The sequence below is a fragment of the Hyaena hyaena genome, unplaced genomic scaffold (genome assembly GCF_003009895.1).
Source record: "Hyaena hyaena isolate Hyena2069 unplaced genomic scaffold, ASM300989v1 scaffold_245, whole genome shotgun sequence".
Taxonomy (NCBI): domain Eukaryota; kingdom Metazoa; phylum Chordata; class Mammalia; order Carnivora; family Hyaenidae; genus Hyaena; species Hyaena hyaena.
This window is the reverse complement of record NW_024080878.1, coordinates 293,426-317,666: the sequence shown is the minus strand read 5'-3', so window position 1 is coordinate 317,666 and position 24,241 is coordinate 293,426. Positions and strand designations below refer to the sequence as shown.

General features: G+C 38.2%; 1 protein-coding gene across 7 annotated transcripts in view; it reads left to right on the top strand.

Annotated features, from left to right (window-relative positions):
* The window catches only part of RIC3 (RIC3 acetylcholine receptor chaperone), a 66,382-nt gene that overhangs the window by 37,725 nt on the left and 4,416 nt on the right, over positions 1 to 24,241 (top strand). For 3 of the 7 annotated variants that reach the window (XR_005530567.1, XM_039244602.1, XM_039244600.1), the window contains exons 4-5: positions 1,595 to 1,688; positions 13,114 to 13,259. The exons of 1 other annotated variant lie outside the window; for it this stretch is intronic. Coding sequence is in view for 5 of the 6 variants with exons in the window: in XM_039244602.1 (XP_039100533.1) it covers positions 1,595 to 1,688; positions 13,114 to 13,259 (240 nt within the window). In the remaining variant the exon portion in view is untranslated. Of the gene's footprint in view, positions 1 to 1,594; positions 1,689 to 13,113; positions 13,260 to 22,348; positions 22,389 to 24,241 lie in introns of those variants that run through there. 3 more of the 7 variants (XM_039244605.1, XM_039244606.1, XM_039244604.1) reach the window with 2 other exon arrangements.

Sequence of the window (24,241 nt, the reverse complement as noted above, 5' to 3'; positions counted from 1 at the left end):
TCCATAGATGGGATGACCCTAGTAAGACCCGACCTGATGTAGGACAGCTGCAGGAAAGGTGGCCTGAAGGGTAGGCAGGTTAAGCCATATTGTTGCAGATCTTGGAGGCCTAATTGCTTTATCCTGTGGCTAATGGAGCCTCATCAGAAGTTTTTAGAAGAAAGACAGCACCACAATGAAATGAGGCTGAGCCCCTGAAGCATCTGCCCTCAGCTGTAACTGCTTTTTAGATTTACTCCAGGTTCTATGTGGGAGTAGATACCCCAGTCACAGTCTGAATCCTTTTTAGAAATCTTATGGGGCACCTGGGTGGCTCAGTTGGTTGGGTGTCCAACTTCAGGTCATAATCTCACAGTTTTTGGGTTCGAGCCCTGAGTTAGGCTCTGTGCTGACAGCTCAGAGCCCTGGAGGCTGCTTCAGATTCTGTCTCCCTTTCTCTCTGCCCCTCCCCTGCTCGCCCTCTCTTGCTTGCTCTCTCTCTCAAAAATAAATAAACATTAAAAAAAATTTTGTTTTAAATCTTAAATAGTGAAGGAATTCTTTAAGAAAGCTTTGTGATAATGTCTAACCAACAATGATGGTAAATGGATCAGAAAAATAATTTTGAAAAGATTTTTGGACAAAGAGTAGCAAAAAAGTAATAAAATGAATTCCTAAGAATAGCTGTTTTATAATGTAGCAGTTATATCTACTTATTTTTCAATTTTGAAACATGCAGAAAATAAAAATGAGCATTTACATGGCACAGTTCTCTAGACACTTTACAGATGTTAACTGCATGCAAAAGAATATGTTCTAGAAATATTAAATATTTGAGATGCTATATTTTACCTTCTAAATAGATCTGGGTAGAAGGGTACTCAGGTATGAAACAGAAAAACTGTACTATCTGCATAATAAATAGCATTTTATTTTCCTGATGCCTTAAAGTTAATGTACTCACTGACTTATTTTTTCAGACCTATTTTTAGGGTCTTAATGTTAATTTCAGTAGATAGATGTGATTTCTCTTGAGCTTTATTGAGAATATTGGGAGCCAGGGTTACACCATTTCACCCCAAAGGAGTTGGTTGGAAACCTTGGGTAGGGAGGCTTCAGCCCTAGCTCAAGACTTCCCCTAAAGAAGCAGCATAATATTTAAACCATTATCTAGATATGTTTTCAGACTTTGGGTACAGGTGAAAAATTGCTCTTTTCGGGGTCTTAAATCTTTTTCTGAAGTACCTTGCAGGTTTGGTACTTTACCCTCCAGCATCACTTGGATTAGAAAGGCTGTGTTTATCTTTTTCATTTCTTGTTGGGTGACTGTGTAGGGGTATTTTTTCACTCCTAGGTATTTTCTTTAGCTGGTTCTGCTGTGTTTCTGTGTGTAAGAGTGTGATTTGTTCATTACTCCCTAAACACACATCCTTGATATCTCAGGGCCTCACCGTGGTACCCTTTGTGTCCTAGCTGGATCAGTTAGAGGGACTCTGAGCCTCTGTACTGAATTTCACAATGGTGAGATTATTGTAGTGTGTCCCAGCCAGCCAGTTTCAGAAAAGAGCTTTGGAAGTTATGTATTACAGTTCTTAGATTGATGCTTGTTTTTCAGCCAACTTTGAGCTTGTTCAACTGCAAGAAAAACTGAAGGAGACCGAGGAAGCCATGGAAAAATTAATTAACAGAGTGGGACCTAATGGTGAGAGGTAGGTTTTCACATAACAGGACTTGGACTATTTCCCATTTAGAGAATCAGTTCAAAATTTTGCTTTTAAGTTCTGGACCACTTAGTTTCATTGTATATAATTGTCAACTTATTTGTCACTTACATATGACTTCTCACTAAGCATTCCCATTTTCATACCATCTGCTTACCAGAGTCTCAGCTTTCAAGAGTCTGTGTTGTGTGTGTACATTTTTGTGAGGGGAAGTTTAGGAGCATGCTACAGGGCCAAGTAACCAGGTTCTCTTGAAGATGATTTCATAGCTGTCTAATAATCTGGTTTTACTTAAAATTATACTTTTTTTTTAATCTGCTTGAGACAGAGAGAAAAGAGAAAATAGATTAAGAATGACACTTAGCACAAAATCCATCCCAGGGACAGACTAAGGAAAGGATCCAGGAATCAGAATTGAAGTGTTCTTATTTCTGTCCTTACGATCACCAAAGTTTCCTTCCTGAAGCAGTATGTCCAGTTGTAATCATTGACTTCCTGGAAGCATGGCGTGGCCTGAGGAAGAAGTGAGGGTGCAATGTTGGGCAGAAAACAGCTTTAGCAGGCACCTTGAGGATGCGTGTGGGACTTTATGGCGTGCATTGCTGGGATATGAACTTATTGAGGACAGACTTAGTCTGTTTTGTTCACTGTGTTCACATAGTAGATACTAAGGAAATCATTACTGTTGAAAAAGAATAGATACTCACTTTTGATATAAGCATTTGTATACCTGTATTATGGTAGGAGAGTAAACCATGGCATTTTTTGCGAAGATACTTCGCTTCCTAACCCCTGTATTTAGGGTCCTACTGAACATATCTCATACATTAGCTGCTCATCTTCAGTTGATAAATGTCTCTTGAATGAGTGAATGTGCGAAATGAAAATCATCATCTGTCCTCAGCTGACCCTACTTCACCTTTAATATTCTCCATCTCAGCAAATGGCTCCATCATCTACTCAGACGCCCAAAGCAGAAATTGGATGTTATCCCTGACTGACCTTTTCCCTCACTTCTATATCTTATCAATCACCATGTCTTATTATTTATTTCTAGTTAATAATTCTGTCTCCTTGCAAAAGATTCTAAACTCTGCTAGGGCAGGGATTATCTGTATTATTCCCAGAGCCTAGCACAGGCCAACAGTAGGCTTTAAAAAAGTATTAGTTGATGGGGCGCCTGGGTGGCTTAGTCGGTTAAGCGTCCGACTTTCGCTCAGGTCATGATCTCAAGGTTCATGGGTTCGAGCCCAGCGTCGGGCTCTGTGCTGACAGCCAGCTCAGAGCCTCGAACCTGTTTCCAATTCTGTGTCTCCCTCTCTCTCTGACCCTCCCCTGCTCATGCTGTCTCTCTCTCTCTCTCCTAGAAATAAATAAAACATTTTAAAAAAATAAATAAATAAATAAAAAAGTATTAGTTGAAAGGGAAGAATGGGTGAATGAATGAATGAAAATAAATGAATGAATGAATGCCTTTACCTTTTCTTTTTTTGAGGTTGGCATACAGTGTTCCATTAGTTTCAATATAAATTACAGTGCTCACTACAATAAATATAGTTACACCTGTCACCATACATCATTACAGTATCATATTCTCTGTGGCATACTTTTCATCTACATGACTTATTTTATAACTGGAAGTTTATGTCTCTTAATGTGCTTTACCTATTTTGCCTACTCCCCCTACCAGCAACCACCAGTTTGTTCTCTGTATTTAAGTCTGTTTCTGTGTCTTGTTTTGGTTTGTTTTGTTTTTTTAGCTTCCACATGTAAGGGATATCATGTTATTTGTCTTTCTCTGACTGATTTCACTTAGCATAATACTTTCTAGGTCCATCCATGTTGTGAATGGCAAGGTCTCATTCTTTTTTATGGCTTAGCAATAACATTCCTGTGTGTGTGTGTGTGTGTGTGTGTGTGTACATCTTTATCCATTCATCTCATTGATGGACATTTGGGTTGCTTCCGTATCTTGGCTGTTGTAAATAATGCTGCAGTAAACATAGGGGTACATACTTTCTGAATTAGTGGTGCTGTTTTCTTTGGGTAAATGCTGAGTAGTGGAATTACTGGATCATATAGTATTTCTGTTTTTAATTTTTTGAAGAACCTCTGTACTGTCTTCCACAGTGACTACATGAATGTACATTCCCACCAACAGTGTACAAGGGCTCTTTTTTCTCTGCATCCTTGCCAATACTTGTTCTCGTCTTTTTTGATTCTAGCGATTCTGTGAAGTGTAAGATGATGCCTCATTGTGGTTTTGATTTGTATTTCCCTGATGATGAGTGATGTTGAGCATCTTTTCATGTGTCTGTTGGCCATCTGGATGTCTTCTTTGGAAAAATATCTGTTCAGGTCATCTGCCTCTTTTAATTGGATTATTTGTTGATGGGGGGAGGGTGGTTTGGTGTTGAGTTATAAAAGTTGTTTATGTACTTTGGGTATTAACTCCTTATCAGAAATATCATTTGTAAATATCTACTCCCATTCAGCAGGTTGCCTTTTCATTTTGTTGATTTCCTTTGCTGTGCAAAAGCTTTTTCTTTTAGGGTAGTCTTGATAGTTTATTTTTGCTGTTGTTTTGCAACAACACCCTTGCCTGAGGAGATCTCTCCAGGAGAATGTCACCAAGGCTGATGTCAAAGCGATTACTGCCTGTGTTTTCTTCTAGAACTTTATGGTTTCAGGTCTCACATTTAGGTCTTTAATCCATTTTGAGTTTATTTTTTGTGTATGATGTAAGAAAATGGTCCTTTTTTTTTAATTTTTTTAAAAAAAAAATTTTTTTAATGTTTTATTTATTTCTAGGAGAGAGAGAAACAGCGTGAGCAGGGGAGGGTCAGAGAGAGAGGGAGTCACAGACTGAAACAGGCTCCAGGCTCTGAGCTGGCAGTCAGCACAGAGCCCGACGCGGGGCTCGACCCCACGAACCACGAGATCATGACCTAAGCGAAAGTCGGACGCTTAACCAACTAAGCCATCCAGGCGCCCCGAAAATGGTCCATTTTATTCTTTTGCATGTAGTGTCCATTTTCCCAACACTATTTATTAAAGACTATTTTTTCTCTATTGTGTATTCATGCCTCCTTTGTCACAGAGTAATTTACCGTGTAGGTGTGGGAGTTTTTTTTTCTGGGATTTCTATCCTCTTCCATTGATCTTTTTGTCTATTTTTGTGCCAGTACATAGTATACCATAGTGGCTAACTACAACTTTGTGGTTTATCTTGAAATCTGGGATTGTGCTACTTCCAGCTTTGTTCTTCCTTCTCAAGTTTGCTTTGGCTTTTTGGGGTGTTTTGTGGCTCTATTCAGATTTTAGTATTTGTTCTAGTTCTGTGAAAAATGCTATTGGTGTTTTGATAGAGATTGCATTGAATCTGTAGGTTGCTTTGGGTGGTATGGATATTTAAACAATATTTTTTCAGTTGGTGAATGTGGTATATCTTTCCATTTGTTTGTATTGTCTTTAATTTCTTTCATTGGTGTCTTATAGGCTGCAGAGTATAGGTATTTCACCTTGTTTTATGAAAGGGAGGCATATGCAGAATGATCTCCAAAGGTCTAAGGAGCCATAGATCGAAGAAAAAAGCGAGGAATCCAGCTTGCTAACAAATGGTTTATTTAAAGAACTTATGAGAAGTGTGTTGTGGGTGGCCACAAGAAGAGTAGATCTCTACAACCCCACCTCCCATAAGACCTGCTTTTATAGCCCTGGAGATTGGGGAGTAGTGCTGGGAGAACTGGGAGGGCCTGTTTTAGAGTCACAGTCTATCTCTAGAGAAGATCCAAGGACAATATACCCCAAGCTTCTATTTAAGGGTGTGTTCAGAGTATGTGTGTGAGGGTAGTGCTATACTGAAGAAGCCTTCAGCTCACAGAGTGGTCATCATGGTGGATTTGTTCAACATGGTGCTAGTCTTGTTCAATACACTTCCTTGGTTAAATTTATTCCTCGACAGGAGCACCTGGGTGGCTTAGTCAGTTGAGCGTCCAGCTCTTGGTTTTGGCTCATTTCATGATCTCATGGTTCATGGGTTCGAGCCCCCATTGGGCTCTGTGCTGACAGCACAGACCCTGCTTGGGATTCTCTCTCTCCCTCTGCCCCTTCCCTGCTCTTGTGCTCTCTCTCTCAAAATAAGTAAATAAACATGTTTTTAAAATTTAAAACATGGTGCAATTGTAAATGGGATTGTTTTATTTTTCTTTTTGGTGCAATTGTAAATGGGATTGTTTTATTTTTCTTTCTGCTACATTATTATTAGTACATAGAAACACAGATGTCTATAAACAGATTCCTGTACATTAGTTTTGTGTTCTGCAGCTTTACTGAATTCATTTATTATAGTTTTTTGGTGGAGTCTTCAGGGTTTTCTATATATATTATGTCATTTGCAAGTAGTGACAGTTTTACTTATTCCTTACCAGTTTAGATGCCTTCTATTTATTTTTGTCTGATTGCTGAGGCTAGGACTTCCAATACTATGTTGAACTAAGGGGTAAGAGTGAACATCCTTATCTTGTTCCTGATCTTAGAGGAAAAGCTTCCAGTTTTTCACCCTGGAGTATGATGTTAGGTGGGAGTTCATCCTATACAGCCTTTATTATGTTGAGGTATGTTCTCTCCAAGCCCGCTTTGTTGAGAGTGTATCATGAAGAGATGCTGAATTTTGTCAAATGTTTTTTCTGCATCTATTGAGATGATCATGTGATTTTTATCCTTTGTTTTGTTAACGTGATGTATACGTTGATTGATTTGTGGATATTGAGCCATCCTGCATCCCTAGAATAAATCCCACTTGATCATGGTGAATGTAATGAATGATCCTTTTAATGTATGGTTGAATTTGGTTTGCTAATATTTGGTTGAGGATTTTTGCATCTTTGTTGATCACAGATCTTGCACTGAGGCCTTTACTTTTGACATAGGTCAGGACTGGACCCTGTGGTATCTCCTGGGGTTTCCTTTTCTCTAATTTTGTCTCTCTTTGATTCGCTTTCTCTTCCAAACAAATGGTTTATGTTCTTTTTCTTTTAACCTTTGAACGAGTCCCTGTTGCTCTTGGTAAAGTACAGAATCTTTAACCTGGCTTACATGGTGTGGGTGACATGGCTCTAACTGCCTTTGTTGCTTTCTCCATCACTCTCTCTGTGTTCCAGTGACAATGACTACTTGCTTTTCCTCCAAAATACCCATCTACTTTTGCTCTAGGACTTTGCATATACTTTTCTCCTTTATTGAATGTCACCCTGACACGCCCTCATCTTTAACTCTCTCTTATAGGTCTCAACTTAGACATCATTCTCTCAGCATCCCTGAACCTCACACTCAGCTAGACATTCGTCTGATGTGCTCCCATATCACCTAGCTTTGCTGAATATTGTAAGCATCCTGTTACTCTCTGATCCTCCATCAACTTTTCTGTCCTACCTAATGCCCTGTAACCTTCTTGAAGACAGGAAATTTTTATTGTTCAGATTTGTATTCCTCATGCTGGTGCACTGACAGCATGAGTATATGTTGAAAGAATGAATGAGGTAGATATAAAGAAAGTACTTTAAATAAAACAGGCCATTTCAGCAATAATAAGAATATCTTCTTAGGCATCTAGCTTGATTTGTTCTTTGCAGCCCTATGTGGTTGTCCATGGCAGATATTATTTTCTCTATAAGAAACTGCGTCTCAGAGAGGCAAGTATACTCCAGGGATGTGTATTAGTTTTCTGTGGCCACCATGACAAATGACCACAACCATAATGCCTTAAAACAACACACAATTATTATTTCACAGTTCTCTGTTAGAAGTCTTACACCGGGCTCAAATCAAGGTGGCAGGACTGCATTTCCTTCTGGAGTTTCTGGGGGAAAATCATTTCTTGTCTTTTTCAGCCTTTAGAGGCTATCCACAATCCTTGGCTCAATGGACCATTTCTTTCTTCAAGGCCAGCAATAGTGGATTGAGACCGTCTTACGTCATATTATTCTGACCTCTTCTGCCTCCGTCCTCCATCTTTACGGACCCCTGTAATTACATTGTGCCCTCCCAGGAAACCCAGGGTAACCTATTTTAAGGCCAGCTGATTTGCAACCTTAATTCTATCTGCAATCATAAGTCCCCTGATATACAAAGGAAGATTATTTTAGGTTCCAAGGATTAGGATGTGGACTTCTTTGCAGAGTGGAGAAGGGAACATCATTCTCTCTACCACAGAAGCTCTATGGAAAAGGAAGAATGTGAATAGGCCTTATAGGATGAAAGGATTTCTGCAGGCAGAGTTTGGGCGGGGGGAGGACTATTTCAGAGGGAGAGGGTGGCATAAGCAGCAAACAAGGAGAGAGTCAAGACATGTTTTTGGAATAGGTAACTAGAGTGGAGCACATCAGGGCTACGGTAAATAGGGCAGTAAGTAAGGGGAGAAGAGTAGAAAAGTAAACTGGGCCCAGACGAGAAGGCCCTGAATGGTAGGCTGAGAAGTTTGCAATTCATTGTCTTTATATTAGAATGCCTCTGAAGGCTTTCAAGGACAAGTGTCATGTTCTGCTGTGCTTTAGAAAAGTAATTCTTTTGGGGATATATAGAGTGACCACATGCTAGGTTACTGAAAAAGTCCTAGCAAAAGGTAATAAACAGGGCGGTGAGAGTGGAAATGAGGGTCCAAATTAAGGGGACTTGATGGAGGAGGGGAAAAAATCCTAGATTGGGAGTACCTGGCTGGTTCAGTCAGAAGAGCCTGTGATTCTTGATCTCATGGCTGGAGTTCAAGCTCCATGTTGGGTATAGAGATTACATAAATAAATGAATAAATAAAAACTTTAAAAAATTCACAGGCTGTTTCCAGGGTTTCCTTGATAGCAAAAACTTGGAGAAGGTGACAGAATTTTTTGGAAAAGTATGAGGTAGGTCACAAAATCAAAAGAATAGCTGAAGATCCAGATTTTAGAAAGCGTGGGAACCAGAGCAGCTCTGAGGATTTAGAGGAAGGAACAAATGGACAGTCTCTTCAAAGACTGCTGCCAGAATGAATTAACATGAAAAGTTTTCAGGTCTGGCTTTGTTGCATTCAAGATCCAGTTTTAGGAGAAAGTACAGTTGCCCCAACTTGGGTCCTGTATATATCACTGAATCAGTCTACAACCAAAGGATGTAGTGTGATGATTGGCTGTGGACCATGTGGTCACCCTTGAAGGGGAGAGGTGAGGGGATGGATAGGCTCACTGTAACCTTTGCATTATGAGCAGAAAAGGAGTTAATTCCCCAAAAGGAAAACTAAGGAAAAGGTAAGAGCAGTGAAGAAGAAGAAAGAACTAAAGATGAGTTGGGGGGATTTATAGCCCAAACTAGAAGGAAGATTATGCTATCAACCAAGATAAAAACACAAGACGAGAATAAAGATGAGACTTTGGGATAGAGATCATGAGTCCAGCTTTGAATATGGTTGAGGTACCATCAGAACATCTTATGTATGATCTACAACAACAATAGGAAGCTTGGGTATTGAAGTTAGGAGCAAAGACACAAGTTTGGAAATCATTTGGTTGGAGATCAGAGAAAGGCCATGGGGAAAGATGAGATCAAATTCACAAGGTGTATCATACTGTGTGGCGGTAACCTGGAATCTTTTGATGATCTGAACTCTGTTCTAGGTATGAATGGTGTTTAGAAGAAACCGTTTCATTCTTTCCGTGTTTTACTTTTGGATTCAGAACTTGATGATTCCTCTGAGTTTATAAAACTTAAAAGTCTGATGAGTTATCTTCCAACTTGGGCTTCTGTTTTTCTTGCATCTTGGAATCTGCCGTCCCCAACTTCTCCAAACCTGGCTGCTCATGCAGCTATTACTTATCCTGGGCCATCTAGCACCTGGAAGAGTGAATTTAAGGTTAACTTCATTAACGACGAGGTTTCTCAGTGGAAATGCCTACATTGTACTGGTTTTCGTGTGAAAAGTCAAGATTAGAGGTAGAGTTTGGGCATTATCTATGTAGAGGTAGTGGTTTGATTTTAATACTGTAATTCCTGAAGGCATGACTGTAAGAATGGAGAAGTGAGAGCCCAAGCATCAAGCCTTCAGGAAAACCATGTGTTTAGGAGGCAGATGGGGGAAAGTGAGCCAGGATCAGAGATGCAAGGAATGGTTAAAAGAAGTGGGAAGAATATGAATGTCTCAATAGCCAAGGGAAGAGAACATTTCAAGGAAAGGATAGCTCACAGTACAGAGAAGTCAAGAAGGAGTTGTGAAAAAAACATTCTTAGGCTTCAGAAAGTAAAGTATCGCTGATGATTTTCACAAGTTGTGGTAAAATGGTGACATGGAAGCCAGATTTCCAGAAGATGGGAGAAAATGCATGGCAAGGAAATGGGGACCAATAAACTAACACATATTTATTGAGCACTTGTGATGTTCATGGTACTGTGCCTGTACCATCCTGAACTTATCAGTGTCTTCCATGACTATCAAACCAAATTGAGACAATGAGGAATCTGTGAAAACATTCATTACATAAATTCAGAAGATATGAGGTGGGCCGTGATTAATTGCCTCATGCATGATATGGACAATAGGAATATATTTGTGGAGAGGTAAAAGAGGACACTTTAACTTAGAATTTTGAGAAAGCTTCACTTGCCTGTTTCTGCTTCTAGCCTAGCCATTCCTTTTAAAATTAGGGGTTCTGGTTTTCCATCAGTTAGGAAACAAAGGCAAGACTGTTTCAGTAAAAACCAAAATGCCTTGATGACAGTCCAGAGAAGTAACGTGTGCAAGGGCAAGAGCTTTGTGATAAGCGCATAGGCTTTTTTTTTTTCTTTCAAGTTTTTATTTAAATTCCAGTTAGTTAACATACAGTGTAGTATTAGTTTCAGGTGTAAGACTTAGTGATTCATCACTTACATAGAATACCCAGTGTTCATCCTAAGTGCCCTCCTTAGTACCCATCACCCATTTAGCCCATCCTCCAATTCATCTCCCCTCCAGCAACTCTGTTCCCTATAGTTAAGAATCTGTTTTTATGGTTTGCCTCCCTGCGCCTTGCCATGTTCATCTTTTTCTTAAATTCCACATGTGAGTGAAATCATATGGTATTTGTCTTTCTCTGACTTACTTTGCTTAGCATAATATTCTCTAGCTTCACCCATGTTGTTATAAACCCAAGAGTTTGTTTTTTTATGGCTGAATAATATTCCATTATATCCATATACCACATCTTCTTTATTCGTCAGTTGATGGACATTTGGGCTCTTTCCTTAATTTGGTTATTGTTGATACTGCTGCTATAAACATCAGGGTGCCTGTGCCCCCTTCGAATCAGTATTTGTGTATCATGTGGGTAAATACCCAGTAGTACAATTGCTTGATCCTAGGGTAGTTCTATTTTTAACTTTTTGAGGACCCTCCATACTGTTCTCCAGAGTGACTGCACCAGTCTGCATTCCTACAAAGAGTGCGAGTGTTCTCCTTTCTGTGGATCCTTACTAACATCTTTTGTTTTCTGTGTATTTAGTTTGAGCCATTCTGCCAGGTGTGAGATGGTATCTCATTGTAGTTTTGATTTGTATTTTTCTTACAATGAGTGATGTTGAGCATCTTTTCATGTGTCTGTTAGCCATCTGTACATCTTCTTTGGGAAAATGTTCATGTTTTCTGCCCATTTTTTTAAACTGCAAACAAATAATGTTTTTTTGGGTGTTGATGGGTAATGTTGGGTTTGGGTCTTTGTATATTTTGAATACAAGCACATAGGCTCTTTTAGCTAGGGGTGCCCTAGTTGCCCCAGATACCCCCCACAGAGTGGGTTGTTGTAAGCATTAGGAGTTATGTAGAGCTGATGAGCAGTTGTGACAAGTCAGGACTCCTGTACTGATAGGAAAAATAGAGCTGTAAGAGGCCTAATAAATGTAAGATTTTAGCTGAACATGGAACAGACAGGCGTCTTCAGATCATGGCTTTGAGGCCATTAAGTATGGAAAAAGTAGAGCTCATGATGGTTTGGGTTTCCTCCCACTGAGGTCTGTGGAAATGTTGCACCTTCAGTTACCATCTTAATGTTGGAGGGAGAAACACTTTTTCCCCCCAGTTAGTCATTAAGGTTTAAGTGTGTTAGGCTAAGCATACAAACACAGGCTCCCGACAAGCTGGTTAGAAAAATTGAGGGCACCTCCACAAGGCCAGTATTGAATGTCATTTTTTCCTTCAAGAGTGTTACGTGGCTCTGAATGTTTTGGATCTTTAGGAAGAGAATAAGTAGCTTCTGGTAAATCCTGCTACTAGACAAAACTGGTCCCAAACCAGTTCTCCATCTTCCAAGTAGGGCCTTGTCTGCCTGTGAGTGTGACGCAGTGCAAAGAAGTCTCAAAGGAAGTAGTCCTGCCTTTATCCTTGAGCCTCTTCTTATTTTTACAGACATGTGCCTAGAACTATCCAGTTAAATTGGGACACAAATCCAGGTTTTCTAAACTGAAACTTGAGCACTGTGCTCTAAGAATTGCATAGAGGGGCTCCTGGGTGGCTCAGTTGGTTGATGTCCAACTCTTGGTTTCAGCTCAGCTCATGATCTCACAGTTCATGAGTTTGAGCCCTGCATCAGGCTCTGTGCTGACAGCATGGAGCCTGCTTGGGATTCTCTCTCTTCCTCTCTCTCCCGCCTTTCCCACTCTCTCTCTCCCCCCTTTTTCTCTCTCTCCCTCCTTTCTCTCTCTCTCTCCCTCCTTTCTCTCTCTCTCTCCCTCTCCCTCCTTTCTCTCCCTTCTCTTTCTCCCTCTAAATTAAAAAAAATATATATAGAATGCTATCAGAAGTCAGGGGACTTTAGTTGTAGTTCAAATGCTGACGTTAACTAACAGCAGTAATAAAATGTGGAATTTCCCCTCTGTGGGCTGCAGTTTCTCTGGTCTAAAAGATTTATTCAGAATGATCTAGCTCTGAATTGTTAGGATACATATTTATTTCTGCACAAATAGATGTAACCTGGTGATTCCAGGGCTGGCCTAGTAGCATATTTTCCCTAGTTGAGGCTAATGGGCTAGCACATTTTCTTTTAATGACTTTGCTTCAGAGAGAAGTGGCTTGTAGTAAATGGGTAATAAGAGTAATGGTGAAATTTCTTAGAGATTGAACTGAACCTGAAAGCTGAAACATCTGGGGTCTTGTCCCAGTACTGACCATAATTCATTGTGAGACCTTGAGCAAACACTTGATCTTTTCTGGGCCTTAGTTTCTGCATTTATAAAATCAGAACATTGAACTAACATATCTAGTCACCAGCTATGCGGTCCCAAGATCAATTCCTAGAATACTTATCTGCTGCTGTTGGACTTCCTATTCTAGGATCCAGACAGATCATAGTATTGTCTATGTTCATTGCCCAGCAATATTTACCTTTTAATGGCTGGGGTGTCTGATATTTCTAAGCAGAACACAGACTGTGACTTCTGACCAAGAAAAGCGTTTGCTGCATCAGCTCCGAGAAATCACCAGGGTCATGAAAGAAGGAAAATTCACTGACAGACCCACTCCAGAGAAAGAAGCTGAGGAGGCCCCTTACATGGAAGACTGGGAAGGTAAACAATGTCTTGTCATTTCTTGGTTAGCTGTCAGCCCAGAAAAGAGCTCTTAGAAATTTTTAAAAAATATGATGTAAGGGTGCTTGAGTGGCTCATTCGGTTAAATGTCCAACTCTTTGTTTCGGCTTAGGTCATGAAATCACGGTTATGTGGGTTTGAGTCCTAGCATCGGGCTCTGTGCAGACAGTGTGAGGCCTGCTTAGGATTCTCTTTCCCTGTCTCTCTCTGCCCCTACCCCACTTGTACTCTTTGTCTCTCTTAAAATTAATAATAAATAAAAACCTAAGAAAACATATAATGTAAATACAATCAAATTCACCAGTTTTAAGTGTGTGGTTGGAGGAGTTTTGACAAATGTGTACAGTGGTATAAGTATACCACAATCATGATAACAGAACGTTAACATCCCCTCAGAAAGTTCCCTCCCCCTTTGCCACTAATTCCTTCTTCTGCCCTAGCAACAACCTAAGCACTTTCTGTCTCTACAGTTTTACCTTTTCTATATAAATGTACCATAATGCATGTGCTCCTTTGTTTCTGGCTTCTTTGATTTAGCATAATGCTTTTGAGATTATGTGCTGAGAGTATCAGTACTTATTTTAAATTGCTGAGTAGTAGTCTGTTACATTGATCTACCATTGTTGGTTTCTCCAGTCATTAGTTTAGGAACATTTGGGTTGTTTCCAGCTTTGAGATATTATTAATCACGCTGCTATGAATTTTTGAATACAAATCTATGGACATGTTTTTATTCCTTTTAAGTATATACCCAGGAATGAGGTTTCTGGGTTTTTGTAAAAAAGTTAAGTGTGTACTGAACACTTTTGGAAACTGTCAACCTTACTTTCCAAAGTGACTGTTGGGGCGCCTGGGTGGCTTAGTCGGTTAAGCGTCCGACTTTCGCTTAGGTCATGATCTCGCGGTTCGTGGGTTCGAGCCCCGCGTCGGGCTCTGTGCTGACTGCCAGCTCAGAGCCTGGAGCCTGTTTCAGTCTGTGACTCCCTCTCTCTCTGACCCTCCCCTGTTGACGCTGTCTCTCTCTCTCTCCTAGAAATAAATAAAACATTAAAAAAAAAAATTAAAAAAAAAAAAAAAAAAAAAAAAAAATAAAAAAAAAAAAAAACCAAAGTGACTGTCATTTTGCCTTCTGACAGCAATGTATGAGTATTGTAGTTACTCCACATCCTTGTTAACACTTGGTATGGTCAGTCTCTTTAATTTTAGCCATTCTACTGAATGAATAATAGCATCCCATTTGTGATTTTAATTTGCATCTCCCCAGTGACTAACGATGATGATGAACATCTTTTAATGTGCTTATTTGCCATCTGAATATCGTTAGTGAAGTGTCTGCTCACATTGTTGGCCAGTTTTTTTTCATTGGTTGATTAGGTTTTATTGCAAGAGTTGCAAGAGTTCTTTATATATTCTGGATATAAGTTTATTATCAGTTATCTATTTTACAAATATTTTTTCCTAAACTGTGGTTTTGTCTTTTATTTTCTTAGTGGCATCTTTCAAAGAGTAGAAGTTTTGTTTTGATGAAGTTCAGTTTATCATTTTTCTTTTATGATCTTTGCCTAACTGAAGGTTTGTCTAATTTCTTTGTTTTTCTTCTAGAAGTGTTGTAGTTTTAGCTTCCATTTAGGCCTATGATCCATTTTGAGCTAATTCTTCTATATGATGCGAGGCATTAGGAGTGAGGTTAATGTTTTTCCATGTTGATATCCAATTATTCCCACTTATTGTGTTACATTTAGTTACTTTAGCATGTTGAAATTCAGTTGACCGTGTATGTGTGGGTCAATTCTGGATTCTCTTTTTAAGAATTTTTTATTCAAGTATAATTAATACACAGAATGATTAGTTTCAGGTATGCAATATAATGATTGAACAATTCTATACATTATACATCTATACTCTTAATTCCCTTCACCTGTTTCATCCATTGCCTGCCCACCTTTCTGGCAACCACCAGTTTGTTGTCTATAACTTAAGAGTCTGTTTTTTTGTTTCTTTTTTTCTTTGTTCATTTGTTTTCTTAAATTTCATATGCATGAAATCATGTCTATACTTACACCAGTATCATAGTGTCTTTATCACTGTGTCTTTATATTAAGTCTTGAAATCAGGTAGTGCAAATTCAACTTTGTTTTTTCCTTTTCTTACAAAATTATTTTGGTTATTCTATCCCTTCATATTTTCACATACATTTAAGATCAGTATGTTCATTTCTGTGAAAAAACTCAATAGGATTTTGATAGGGATCACATTGAATCTTTAGGTCAATTTGGAAGAAGTAACATCCTGGCAATACTGAATCTTCCAATCCATGAACATTTTAGATCACACCATTTATTTAGATCTTTAATTTGCAGCAGCATTTATAGTTTTCAGTGTATAGGTCCTGCACATGTTTTGTAAACTTGTGCTTAAGTAGGTCATGTTTTTGATGATAGTGTATTTATTTTAAAATTTCTAATTGTTGGGATGCCTGAGTGGCTCAGTCGGTTAAGCATCTGACTTTGCCTTAGGTCATGATCTCACAGTCTGTGAGTTCAAGCCCTGCATCAGGCTCTTTGTTGACAGCTCAGAGTCTGGAGCCTGCTTCAGATTCTCTGTCTCCCTCTATCTCTGCCCCTCCCCCTCTTGTGCTCTGTCTCTCTTGCTCTCAAAAATAAATAAAACAAAAAATAAAAATAAAAAATTTATAATTGCCTATTGCTACTACCTAGAAATACAATTTATTTTTGTATTCTGACCTTGCTTCCTATAACCTTTTTAAACACACTTAGTTCTAGTAGCTTTTTTTTCCTTTAGATATCTTAGGATTAGATTTTGTAGAATTTTCTACATAGAGAATCAAATTGTGAATAAAGACAGTTTTACTTCTAAGTTTCCAATCTATATCTCTTGTTTTTCTAGCCTTATTGCACTGGTTAGAAACTCAAGCACAATATTGAATAGAGGTGGTGAGAGCAAACATCCTTGCTTTCCTGATATTAGGGAGAGGCACTCACACATTCTCCATTAGTATGACGTGAGCTGTTTGTTGGTGTCATGGATGCTCTTTTTCAGGCTGAGGAAGATGCCTTCTAGCGTTCCTTTGCCGAGAGTTTTTAATCATGATGTTAATAAATCATGATTAATCATCTTGTTAATCCAGTGAATTATATTGATTTTTGAATGTTGAAATAACTACATTCCTGGGATAAATTCTACTTTGTCATGGTGTTCTACATGGCTAGATTCAACTTGCTCAGGACTTTTTCTTTCTGTGTTTAGGAAGATTGGTCTGTAGTTTTTGCTTTCTTGTAATCGTTTTGGTTTTGATTTTATGGTAATGCCAGCCTCAGAAAATGCATTGCATGTGTTCCTCCTTTTATTTTCTATAAGACTTTGTATAGAATTACTTTTTTGTCTTAAGTATGGAATTTTCTGGTGACACCATCAGAGCCTAGTTATCTTGGTAAGATTTACATAACTATGAATTTAATTTCTTTAACAGATACAGTTCTATTCATGTTACTTCTTTTTGACTGAGCTTTGATCGTTTATTTCTTTCAAGGGATTTATGTATTTCATCCAAATTGTCATATTTATTATTAGTATAAATTTGTTTATATTATGTTATTTAAATTTTTCCTGATCAGACTGGCGAGAGGTTTATCTTTTCAAAGAAGTGTGTTCTGGTTTCATTTTTTGTTGCTTTTCTACTTTTCTGTTTCCTGTTTAATTGATTTCTGTTCTTTACTATTTCCTTCCTTTTGGTTTGATTTGCTGTTTCTTTTCTAGTTTCTCAAGGTGAAAACCTAGATCTTTGATTGATTCCCTTGTCCCAACCACTTTGGCCATTATTTTATTAATAATCCCTCCCCTCCCTCCTGCCTCTCTCTCCCCTCTCCCCCTCTCTCCCCCTCTCCCACCCTCTCCCCCTCCCTTCCCTCCTCCCTCCCATTGTCTTTTCCCCCCTCATTGTCTCTCCCCCCCCTTCTCTCTTCCCTCCCTCCCACTTCTGGTTCTCCAGTTGCACATTTGTTATACCATTAATATTGCCCTACAGGTCAATATCAGTGTGTGGTCTGTTCTTTTTTCATGTTGTGCTTAATTTTGAATAATTTTTCTTCTTGTGTCTTTAGGTTTGTTAATCTTTTAAGTAGTATATGAGCTGCTCTCAGTCTCATTTAGTGTATTTTTAATTCAGATATTGTTATTTCTGGAAGTCCCATTTGGATCTTTTTTTATAGCTTTCATATTTTGTTTCTTATAAATTCATATACTCTTCTACCTTCTTAAAAATATGAGGCATATTTGTAATAGCTTCTTAACAGTCTTAGCTGCTGATCTTATCATCTGGGTCTGTTTCTAGTGACTAGTTTTTCTCCTTGCTGTGGCCCCTTATTTCATGCCCTTTTTGCATGCCTGGTAAATTTTGACTGGATGATTGATCTTGCCAGTTTTACATTGTTGGAATCTTTATTTTGTTTTAGTACTTTAAATAGCTGTTGGATTTACTTTTAACACACAGTTAATTTACCAGAAATCCATTGGATTCCTTCAAGGCTTGTTTTTAAGATTTATGAGACTGGGTCTGGAGCAGCCAGACTCTGGCTAAGTTAGCCCTACTGGTAGGGCAGTGCCCTTCTCGGGATTCTGCCTGACGCTCCACAATGTCTTTCTTCTCCGGCTAGTAGGATCATGACCTATTCCCAGCGATGTATGAGCCCTCAGAATTTTGAGGCTTAATGCTTTCAGTAGTTTTTTCCTGGCCGTGGGTAGTTCTTTCACATATATGCACAGATCAGAACTCCGCTAAAACCTGAAGGGTTATCTCTAAAGACCCCTGGAACTCTCTCTGCAAAGTTTCTTTCTTTCTTTTGTTCTTCCCTGTAAATTCCAGCTTCCTTGGCCTCCCTAAATCATAGTCTGTCTTCCCAGCCCAGTGAGACCACTGGGCTCTGTTTCCCTGTTCTCAGGGAGCATGCTACACTACCTAGGAATGCTTGAAAATCAACATTTTCAATATTTCTCATTTGGTTTTCTATTGTTGAAAGTAAAGGGTCCCCGTGTTTCCATCATTGCTAGACCAGAGAGCCTGTATGCACACTTGATGGTGAAATAATTCTAGATATACTAAGTTAGGGATAGAGAATCTTTAAAAAACAGGAAAAATGGTTGTGAATATGTACTGGCTCTTTAACAGGAAAGGATTTCTTGAGCATAAAAGCATTGCAAGATCCATTCATAATAAAAACTTTCAGAAAACTAGAAATAGAGAGGAATTTCATCAGCTTGATAAAGAGAATTACAGAAACCTACAGCTAACATTATATTTAATGGTCAAAGATAAATGCTTTCCCCCTGAGACTGGGAACCGGCAAGGGTGACCACTTTTACTCAGCATAACCTGGAAAATTATAGGTAGTGCAGTAAGGAAGGTAATGGAAATAAAAGGCATAAGGATTAAAAAGGAAGAAACAGAACTGCTCCTCTTTGAAGATTATGTGATTGCCTTTGTAGAAAACTTCAAGGAATCCATCTTTAAAATGGCCAGGGTGCATTCAGCAAGGTGTTAGGATACAAGATAAAAATATAAAAAACTTTTGTATTTCTACATAATAGCAATGAACATGCTGATATCAATTTTATTTATATATATTTTTTGAAAGTTTATTTTCAGACAGAGAGAGAGCACATGAGTGAGAGGCAGAGAGACACAGAATCCCAAGCAGGCTCCGCTCTGTCAGCACAGAGCCAGATGTGGAGCTCGAACTCATGAACTGTGAGATCATGACCTGAGCTGAAATCAAGAGCTGGAAGCTTAACCAACTGAGCCACCCAGGCGCCCCTGGACCAGATTATTCTAAAATATATATGGAGGAGCAGAGAAAATAGAATAGCTAAACAGTTTTGAAAAATTTGGAGGAATTAGTTTACCTGATTCCAACACTTATTATATAGCTACAATAATGAAAACTGTGATATTGTTATAGAAGTAGACACATAGATCAAAGGAACAGAACCGAGAACCCAGAACCACACAAATATGTACAACTGATTTTTGACAAAGTTACAAAAGCCTTTCAGTAGAGGAAAGATAGGCTTTTTAACAAATGGTGCTCTAGCAACTGGATATCCATAGCAGAAAATAATCATCAAACGAAGTTCTACGTGTTACACAAAAATTAATTAAAAATAGGTCATCAACATAAATGTAAATTGTAAACTATAAACCTTTTTTGAAAAAATACAGAAAATCTTTGGGATTTAGGATTAGGCAAAGAGTTCTTAGACTTGACATCATAAACACAATTCGTAAAAGGAAAAATTAATAAATGGATCTCCTCAAAATCCAAAACTTTTACTATGCAAAAGACCCTGTTAAGATGATGAAAAGACAAGCTACACAGTGAGAGAAAATATGTACAGATCACATGTCCAGCAAAGGACTTCTATCTAGAGTATATAAAGAATTCTCAAAACTCAACAGTGAAAAATAAATAGTCCAGTTAGGAAATGGGCAAAAGATATGAACAGACTTTCACCAGAGAGGATATACAGATGATAGATAAGCACATGAAAAGATGTTAAACATCATTAGCCATTAGGGAAAGACAAATTAAAATCACAGTAAATACCACTACACATCTAGCAGAATGACTAAAAGAAAGAAAAAAAAAAACCAATAACAATATCAATTGCTGACAAGGACGTGGACAAACTAGATCCACTGTGCAACCCGGAAGTTGCACTCCTGGGCATTTACCTCAAAAGTGAGGACTTAGGTTCACATAAACTTGTACACAAATATGTATTGCAGCTTTATCTGTAGTAGCCCCAAACTGCAAACAAGCCAGACATCCTTCAGCAGGTGAATGGTTACAAATTATGGTACATTGGTACTTTGGTATACTACTCAGCATTAAAAATAAATTACTGATAAATGCAACAACCTGGATGAATTTCCAGATGATTATACTGAGTGAAAAAGGCTAATTCCAAAAGGTTCCATACTGTATAATTATAGAACACTCTTGAAATGGCAAAATTATAGAAATGGAGAACAGATTAGTGGTAGTTGCCAGAGGCTGAGGAAATTCGGGCAGGAGGGAGTAGGTGTGGCATTAAGAGGACAATATAAGGAATCCTTGTGATAGAAATGCTCCGTGTATTAGCTTCATCAATATTAATGTACTGGTTGTGATATTGTATAGTTTTGCAAAATATTACCATTGGGAGAAACTGGGTAAAGGGTACATGGCGTTTCTGTATTTCTTATAACTATATGTGAATCTACAATTAAATTTTTTAAAAGCAATGAAAAAAAAATTAAGGGAAAGGATAGTGTAGTTTGAATACATAGAACTTTTACTTTCTGTAGATTAGAGAATACCACAAAACTTAAAGCCAACACTAAACTGGAAATATATTTGTGACAACTGTGACTGAAAAGAAGTTGATACCTTTTAGTATATAAAGAATTCTATAATTTATAAGACACTGAAATCCTCCTACATGAGCAATACACAAAAGAAAAAAATGTACCTTTCTACAAAACATTTAAAAGTATTTCAGTCTCACTAGTAATCAAGGAAATGAAAATTGGAATTCGTTTTTTCCTTTGAATTGCAAATCTCTTTGTATAACCTTGTCCTAATATCACATTCATTTTCTGTCTACTTCTTAAGTGTTATGGAAATTATATAGAATTTAGGTCCAAGTGATGTTAACGTTTAAATATAGTAGCCTGTTTTAAGTATTTCTGAACAATGGCATTAAATCTCTAAGCACATTATCAATAATTATTTTACATTGATAATTCATACTGATTCATGGTTCACTACTTTCTCATATGCAGTATGTTCTTTCTCAAATTTTTCAAAAATTTTTTTCATTTTTTCATATTAAAATTCATAAGTTTCTCCACCCCCTACCCTGTCACCCCCTTATAGAGTAGTGTACTTTATGAGTACTTGGCTATCTATATATACCATTTTTCACTTTTATACAGATAATTATTTTATCATGCCATTTTTCCTTGCAAGTCTGGAGATGATTTGCTTCAATAAGACTTGCAAATAAAGTTGCTTTATTTTCCTTTGATGTGGAAAATGAGAAATCTTATCACAGTCTGATTCTTTTCTCTATAGGGAACCTGTTTTTAGTTAGCTAGTTTATTTTCTGTATGGAAATTTTAGTCTTTTAACATTTAAACATTTGAATTTGGGCAGGTTCGTTAGCATATATCTGAGTGCATATGAGTATGTGGATTTTTCATAGTATTTCTGCCTAGCATTTAGTGAGTCTGTTCCATCTGAAGACTGGAGTCTATCTTCAGCTAAATGACCTTTTCTTTTGTAATTTTTTATTGGCTATTGCTTCCATTCAACCTACTCTGCCCTCATTCTGGAATACCAGTAATTTAGAGATTGGGTGTATTAGATCAGTTTCCAATGCAGTCTGTATTTCTTCTCATAGTTTCTATTTCTTTGTCATTTTTACTCTGTCTTAGAAGAATTTCTATATTTGGACTTCTAACATACTAATCTGGATTTTAGCCATTTCCATTTTGTTTGTTTGTTTCTTTGTTTTATTTTGAGACTGAGAGCAAGCAGGGGAGGGTCAGAAAGAGAAGGAGAGAGAGACTCCCAAGCAGGCTCCATGCTGTCCATGCAGAGCCCCATGTAGGGCTTGATCTCCCATATGGTGTCCATTTCAATCTGCTATTTTCTCCCTTTAGTTTAAATATTTTCTAATAGTTCTTATTGCCTGTTTGCTCACCTTTTTATATTGAAGCCTGGTTGGTTTTTATCAATGCAGTATTATTTTGAATATTACTGGGAACATCAGTTATAAGTTGATTGATATTAACTCCTATTTCCTACATTGACTGTTTTGTTTTTGCTTTTGTTCTTTTAGGGCTGTTTACATAGTTTTGCTTAATTTGACTCCCCTGCTCACTTCCTCTTAGGGTCAGTGAGTTTTGCTTGTATTTTTAGTGAAGTTGTTAAATAACCCTTAATGTTGGCAAATAACAGGCTACCTTAGAAGCCCATTTGTGAGCCTTATTTGCTTTTCCTCAGCAGGCCTCTTCCTCTTATACCAAAGCTGATAGCCATTAACTCCAAAGGTAAGCTTTGTTCTTGGTGTGGGGAGAAGGCGGGAACATGCCAGAAAATGGACTTATCTTAAGCATTTGTGGCTGAGAGCTAACTAGCAAGTAAGCTTCCCCAGAAGCCCCTGCCCTTGACCAAGGAGGCAGTGAGGGTCTTGGGTATCAAACTGTTTTACCTAGCATTCCATCCACAGTAAGTTAAGCTTGAGAACTAACATTGCATTGGCAAGATTCTTAACATACTGCTATCCATGATGATGAGGATATAAGATGAACAGTTTTTCCTTCTTTTTTTTTTTTAATTTACATCACTGGTGAAAAAAAAGTGTATACATTCTTCTGGAAAGTTATTTTTAGAGTGTAAATAAGGGATTTTAAAATGTCTAATCCTAAACTTTAGTTCTCATATTTCTAGAAGTTTGTTTTTGAGAGAGAGCGCACACACATGTAGATGAGGGGCAGAGAGGGAGAGAGAAGAGAAGGAGAGAGAATCCCAAACAGAGCCTGACTCAGGGCTTGATCTCACGAGCTGTGAGATCGTGACCTGAGCCAAAATCAAGAGTCGGATGCTTAACTGACTGAGCCACCCACATGCCCTGTAAAAGTGTGTCTTAAAGAAATAGGGAAATGGACATAGATTTATATTCAGAGATATTAACTGCTATGTTACTTATAATAAGGGGGGGCATTGGAAAGAATCCACAGGTTTTACATAAGAGGCATGGTAAGTCAGGTCAGTTACGTAGCTGTATGATGGGATATTTTGCAGCCAACTTTAAAATGCCTAATGGCATGGAGAAGTACTCATGATCTAATATTGAATGAAAAAAAAACGAGTGTAACCTTTTACAAACAGCATGTTTATATATGATAAAAAGGCCAGAAGCAACACAACAAATTATCATCAGTGGTGGGATTCTAGGTGACGTGGGTTTTCTTTTAAATCTTGTCTGTTTTTTTCAAATTTTTTACAGTAAGTCTGTATGATTTATAATCAGCAAAAAAATAACGGAACATGTTGTTAAAATATGTCTCTCCGTGCTCTACACTGCATCAAAAAAGACCCTTGCTTTTCAAAATTTGCAGGCAAAAAGTGGCTTATATTAGGGTTGAATTTGCCAATTATCATAATGTGCAAACGGATTTTGAATTCTCCAGCTCTTCACATTGTGTAGCCTGCATGGCTGCAGTTGCCAGCGCTGGCATATGAGCTCCAGCCAGGCCCATCTGCGGCTCGGGTGCAGCCTGGCTGACACAGATTTATTCCATTTCATTCTTTAACTTGGCAACATTTTGTCTTTTCTCATTATGGTGGCTGGAATTCAGTACCAGTACTCCTTATTTTGTTTACTGGTTTGTTGTCTTCTTTTGTTCCATTTTGTGAAGATGAAGAAACCAACAACGGGAATTGTGTCTTGTGAAAATGCAGTGCCTGTCCTTCGGGGTCTGGGGCATGCCTTGCTGCAGTGTGCTGTCTCTCCAACACTTGCAGGCTGTTTCAATTCTTTTGATTAGTAGAAGCCTTCATGGCAGATTTTTTTCAAAGAGCTTTAGTGTTCCTTTTCTTCTCATCTCCCCACCCAGGGAGATTTGGAAATGGTCCCAAATAGAAATTATAAACGTTAGCCTTGAGCAATGCTCTCTGGTGTTTGGTACTTTTTTCTACCCGATGGCTCATGTTTTTGGAGTCTTCATCACTACTGCTGAAGCCTGAGGTGTGAGACTTCCACTCTGCCCTAAGCACCCTGTGCTTACGAGATTTTCTTGTGAACTGGTTTGTATTTCAAAGAACACGGGGGTAGTCTGCCAGATTGCCAGGAATGTACTCAAGTGAAACTTTAGAACTGTTAGTCCTCTTAGAGAA